Raw genomic sequence first — 6,055 nt, 5'->3', positions numbered from 1 at the left:
CCCAGCAGAGGGGTTCCCCCCTCGGGGCATTGCTGGGGCTCCTCTGGCCCCACTCCAGCAGCTCCCTGGCTCTGCTGGGCTGAAGACTCCAGAAGGGGCTCCCCAGAGATGCTGGGGGTGCAGCTCAGGAGACCAGCTGGCCTTGTTGGCCAACCAGAAGGTGATGTCATTGCCCTGCAACTGCTGAACGTGCCTTTGTCCACGTCCCTCTCCAGCCCCCACATCTGACCTCCTTTATTTACACCAGCTGACCCAGGACAGCTGCAGCTAAACCCACAGCCAGGAAAACTTCTTCCTATTCCCAGTATATCCTGCACTTTCTTCTCTCTCTCTTCCCAACAAGAGCCCGGATCAGAGATCCAACGTGTTTATTTTCCTAAGTTCTTTAGTTATTTAAGACATCTTGACATCAAAACCATCTTTTTTTTTCCCTGTGGAAGGAATTTTTCCCCCCCTCACACAAACCCAGATTTGCCACCAACGTGTTACAGAATCAGCCTCAGTTCTCTCTCTCTTCCCAACAAGAGCCCGGATCAGAGATCCAACGTGTTTATTTTCCTAAGTTCTTTAGTTATTTAAGACATCTTGACATCAAAACCATCTTTTTTTTTCCCTGTGGAAGGAATTTTTCCCCCCCCCTCACACAAACCCAGATTTGCCACCAACGTGTTACAGAATCAGCCTCAGTGAAAGGCCAGAGAGTGGACTTTGAAAGGCCAGAGAGTGGCCATTTTCCAAGGTTTTTTTGGGCTCCACCACTGGAGCTTCTTCTCCTCACCACCTGATTTCATTCCCACGTCCAAGCAGACCCTCAACCAGCATCACCGAGGCTTTCCCAGCTCCACCACCACCACCACAGAACAACTCAGGACCCTAGCAGAGAAGAGCTGAAGCTCTTCAAGGCTTTGCATCCTGATGGAGGAGATGGGCTAGATGCCTCGTAGAGCTGGTGGGCACCACCCATGAGCTACACCAAGGGGCTGATGGAAGCCTAAAGCTTGGTAGCCCCTCTCCACGTGCTCAAGCAGGGAAAGTCCTACAACCACCATACCTTACAGGGCTGGGACTTCACAGCAGACTGAGCTGCAACCTCTCCAGTCTCCCAGAGGCTTTTTGTGCTGGCTACCACCACGCTCGTGGTGCCCAGGTCAAGAGAGGTCTGTCTGACAGGTTTTGGAGCCTTTGTGGACGTCTGGAAAGAGAAATGGAGAAAGGTCACCCCCAGGAGGAACGTGGGCTTCTGGGTTTGGGCCAGAGCCCCCCTGGAACTGGAGGTCCTGAGGGATAAGCAGGTGTAAAAAGGAGACTTTAAGGTCTTGCTAGATGCCTCCACCCTTTAAACAGGGAATCAGGATGGGATGGGACAACTTAGGAAAGAAACCAACTTTATGGTGTGGAGGAAGATGGAGACAGGCTGCTTCCATCAAAGGGGAGATGTTTGTCACCTCCCAACTGGTAGGACTATGAAACATGGGGGGAGAACAATGCTCCCAGAAGGTTCCTTGGAGGGCAGGAAGAGAGACAAGAGAGGAGCCCACCTCGATGGCCTGGGTGTACTGCTCCAGCCTGTCGCTGATCTTCGACACAGGGAGGGGAGCCTCAGACCTCTTTGGGCTGGTACTGGAAAGCAGAGGAGAGAAGAGGAGTCAAGGGGATGCCCAGTGCCTCAAGGAGAACTTGGAGGGCCACATCATCCTTCCCCACAGCAGGGCCCTCCAGCATCCTCCGTGTTCACGGAGGGACCTTCTCCACCCCCAGGTCACCCCCAAAAATACCTTTTCTTTATTGAGAGGTTCAGAGACTCAGTTCTGTCCGTGATCTAAAGTGGGAGAGAGAAGACAAAGATATCAACGATGTCCATGGAGCTCAGATGGGTGTAGGTCACCTCAGCTGACCATAATTCTTTTCCCTCACCCAGAATTTGGTTAGAAATGCTTCTCTCAGTCCATTGTTCCACAGGCTGTGGGCATCTCCTTCCCAAGGCAGGTGAGGAGAACCCCAACCGAAAGCATCAATGCACAGTAGCAGCCCCAACCAGTTTCAGGGGCATGGACTCAGCACAGGTGAGGCCACACCTTGAATCCTGGGCTCAGTTTTGGGCCCCTCACTCCCAGAAGGACCTTGAGGGGCTGGAGCGTGGTCAGAGAAGGGCAACGAAGCTGCTGGGGAAGGGTCTGGAGGCCAAGTGTGGGGAGGAGCAGCTGAGGGAGCTGGGGGGGCTGAGCCTGGAGCAAAGGAGGCTCAGGGGAAAACTTCTGGCTCTGCACAGTGGTGTAGTCCCCACCCCTGGAGGTGTTTCCAAGCTGTGGAGATGTGGTGCTGAGGAACACAGGTTGGTGGTGACCTGGCAGTGCTGGGTTAAAGGTTGGACTTCTCTGAGAGGTCTCTTCAACCAAAATGATTCTATGACATTCTTCTATGACTCTAAATGTGGAAAGACAAGAGGGCATCTAGAGGTACCAGAGGTGGAGCCAAGCAGAGGTGTGGATGACACCAAGTTATCCTCACCAGAGGAGCACAGATGGGGCAAGTCAACGTGTGGAGCTACCTACAGGTAGATCACCAAGATCTTTCTGATCACCAAGGTGCCCACAGGGCAGTGAGACATCCCACCAACCAGCTTTATCTTTCTTCCTTCTGCCACCTCCCTCCTCTGCTCAGTGCTGGAGGGGTTGAGGCTGCTCTCCAAGCTTCAGAACCTGGGTGGCTCCTCCCTCTGGGACACTGGTGAAGGTGGCACCTCGTGGGGCACACCACAGCCCCTCTCAAAGGGGGATGGGGTCGATCTCTGCCCATGCCTCAGTTTCTCAAGCACAAGCAGATCAATTATAGGAATAGATCTTGAAGGTACAAGCCACCCAGAGGTTCTTCCAGAAGGTCATAAATGAGCATCAAATGAAACACAGAGGGGCCTGGAAAAGGCTGTAGGTGACATCTCAGCATGACATTCTAGGTGCTCTCTGGAGACCACCTCCTCCTGCCCAGCAGGCCAGTTCCTCACAGCAAGTTCTGCATCTCTCTGGTCCAAAGGACTTTCTGAAGGCCAGAAGAAACCACCACGAGTCAACTGGGCCACCCACAAGACTCAGAGCTCCCAAGCAGCCTGGGACAAAGCAGGGCTGGGACAAAGCCCTCCACACCTCTGTTGCAGCAGCCCCCAGGGCACACCAGCCCCTAAACTGAACCCTAAACACCCCATCCCAACATCTGCCTGCCCCAGATGTGTACCAACCACAGCAGATGCTCTCATCTCCCCACTATGAGCAGCCCAAGTCCTAGTTTGGGGGCACTTTTTGGCCACCCACCCCCCACTACTTCTCAAAGATTATCATAGAATCATTTAGGTTGGAAGGGACCTCCAAGATCATCAAGTCCAACCACCGAGCCCCAAACCCACCCCCTTTCTCCCCTTTGACTTCAAAAAAGCTTCTCCATCAAGGCCAAGAACCTGGTGGTGGTAGATGATGAAACCTTCCTCTCAAGATCTATTTCCTAGTGCAAAGGGAAGTGCTGAAACCACCTTCTGCAGCCAGGAAATGTTGACTAAGAAGCAAACAGCACAGATCTCAGGGCAAACAAAGCCAAGAGAACACCAACCACAGATCAACAGCCTCCTCACCATTTCCTTCACTGATACCATCAACAAGTTCAAGGCTTAAAGACCCAAAAAAAAAAGCCATTTACAGCAGAAATCCCTTCTCTGGGTCTATTGTAGAGGGCTGAGGGGTGGTGGCCACCTCAGCAGATGCAGCCCAGGCAGATGTGAGCTGAGATGTGGTCACCACGGGTCATTCTTTCTGATTTTAGTCTAGGTGAGAGAAGGAGATTCCAGAACTTCAAGTTTGGGGCTTTTTTTTTTGGGGGGGAGAAAGGAAGTTTCAATTTTCTGCTTCATTTTATGTGTATTCTTTGACCCCATTTGCATCTTTCTCAGTGTTACAACGTTCCCTGGAGGCCTCAGTGAGCTTGAGAGATTTACAGTGACTGGCAAAGGAGACAGAGACCATTGAAGCCTCCAAGAGCAGGAGGAGAGGAGGTTGGCAACCCAAGAAGATGAAGGAAAAGGGTCCAGTGAGTTGTCCCACTGGGATGGGACAACAAGATCCACACCCTACACTACCCTCAGCCCTGGACCATCTTCCCCTACATTGCCCTCAGCCCTGGATCATCTTCTCCTCCATTGCCCTCAGCCCTGGATCTTCTTCTCCTACGTTGCCCTCAGCCCTGGACCATCTTCTCCTACATTGCCCTCAGCCCTGGACCATCTTCTCCTCCTCAGGCCTGGACCATCTTCTCCTACGTTGCCCTCAGCCCTGGATCATCTTCTCCTCCTCAGGCCTGGACCATCTTCTCCTACGTTGCCCTCAGCCCTGGATCATCTTCTCCTCCTCAGGCCTGGACCATCTTCTCCTACGTTGCCCTCAGCCCTGGATCATCTTCTCCTCCTCAGGCCTGGACCATCTTCTCCTACGTTGCCCTCAGCCCTGGATCATCTTCTACATTGCCCTCAGCCCTGGACCATCTCCTCCTCCTCCTCATGAGGTGCTCTCCTGCAATCATTGCCATGCCTCCAAAGGTGCCCTGGAGCACAAACCTTCCTGGAGCACACCGTGGTGTGGTCAGAGGATGGCTCCTCCTCCTCTTCCTCCCCTTCCTCCACGCTGAGAGGGCTCAGGGCTTTCTGGCGTTTTTCTGGTGCTTCTTCAGGGTCTTCGTGTCTCCTCCTCTTCTTCTCCTGAGCACAGGAAAGGAAGGAGCCAGGAAATGAGCTGGACAAACTGCTGACTAGGCAACCCAAGTGATTTCTCCCCTGTCTCCCAAGCTTCCTGCTTTCCCCTGAACAAACCCTGGAGCTCACATTATCTAATCCTGCAAGAGCCAGGAAGAAGCTCATGTGTCATTTGGGGGGGCAGGGGGAGGGAATGGAGAGAAACTCTGCAGCTTGAAGGCTGCAAAAGGATACAGAGAAGGGTCCTTGCATCTGTTCATCAAGATTTCTTACAGCTCTTGGGATGGGCAAAGGTGAACTTCTCATGGAGAGGCCACGAGGAGAGGGAGGAGCTGCCTTGAGGACAAAGGAGCCACGCAAGCAGCTCGAGTGCAAAAAGCACACGAGCCTCAGGCAGCCAAAAAGCCAGTTACAAGAAGAGAGGTGGGAAGTTCAGCCACCCTGAGAGGGCTTGCAGAGCACTCGAGCTCCAGCTTGGTCCCTCATTGCCCAGAGCTCACATCTCCTCAGCAGAGCAAAGAATGAAAAGCTCAGCTAGGTGGGAGATTTAGAGATCCAAAGGGCTCCCAAGGTGCAATAAAGGCTGGGAGAGAGGAAAAACAAGCAGGAAAGTTGAGGTTTTCCTTCTTCTGAAGAGCTCCTCACAAAACCCCCCAGGAGCAAGAGGAACATTTTCCTTCTCAGCACTGCAGGGACATGACCAAACCACCCCAAGCTCTAGGAGCAAACCCCCCACGCTCACAAGAGGGCAGAGACCCCCCCAGAAGGGACATCAGCCTTAGGGGAGGCCATGAAATGTGGGCTCAACACCCAGCAGAAGCAGCAACAGTGAGCCAAGTTCTTGCAGAGCATCTCCCAACCCTCCCCACCAACCCTGTGGAGAGGAGAAGGATCAGCTCCTCCTCATCCCACCTCTTGCTTGTCTCCTTCCTCCTCCTCCTGCTGTGGGAGCTGCTTTTCCTCCTGGCACAGCCTCTCTTCCTCCTCCTCCTGGATCATCTCTGGGCTTTCCTGCTGGAGCTGGATCTGCTCCAGCTTGACCTCAGCTTCCCTCACCCCGTCCCCTTCTTGGTACGACTGTCGTGGAGACCTGGAGGTGAGGGAACAGAGGTCCAAGAAGCAGAGCACGTTGTTAGGAGCCTACAAACACCATCGTGTTCCTCAGGCCCCTAGAAAGCCAATTCCATCCCTCCTCCAAGCCTTTCACCCCAGGGCTCACAGCTACTTCAGGGTCCCATCCACTTCCAGGCACTCAGATGTGACTCCCACACTTTGAACCTCCAAAATCCAGCTCAACTAAGAGTTGTGGCAGAGCTGGAGGTATCA

General features: G+C 53.4%; 1 protein-coding gene across 1 annotated transcript in view; it reads right to left on the bottom strand.

Annotated features, from left to right (window-relative positions):
- The window catches only part of LOC103780405 (lymphocyte-specific protein 1-like), a gene marked incomplete at its 5' end in the record, with an annotated part of 7,187 nt that extends 1,368 nt beyond the window's left edge, over positions 1-5,819 (bottom strand). Inside the window, 5 exons of the mRNA XM_008948076.1 lie at positions 1,052-1,192; positions 1,539-1,620; positions 1,776-1,819; positions 4,595-4,735; positions 5,642-5,819. Of these exons, the coding sequence (XP_008946324.1) occupies positions 1,052-1,192; positions 1,539-1,620; positions 1,776-1,819; positions 4,595-4,735; positions 5,642-5,819 (586 nt within the window). The remainder of the gene's footprint in view (positions 1-1,051; positions 1,193-1,538; positions 1,621-1,775; positions 1,820-4,594; positions 4,736-5,641) is intronic.
- Positions 5,820-6,055: the final 236 nt, after the last annotated feature.

The sequence above is a fragment of the Merops nubicus genome, unplaced genomic scaffold (assembly GCF_000691845.1).
Source record: "Merops nubicus isolate BGI_N331 unplaced genomic scaffold, ASM69184v1 scaffold5709, whole genome shotgun sequence".
Taxonomy (NCBI): Eukaryota; Metazoa; Chordata; class Aves; order Coraciiformes; family Meropidae; genus Merops; species Merops nubicus.
Note: the sequence above shows the minus strand (reverse complement) of the source record. Positions and strands in the feature narration are given on the sequence as shown.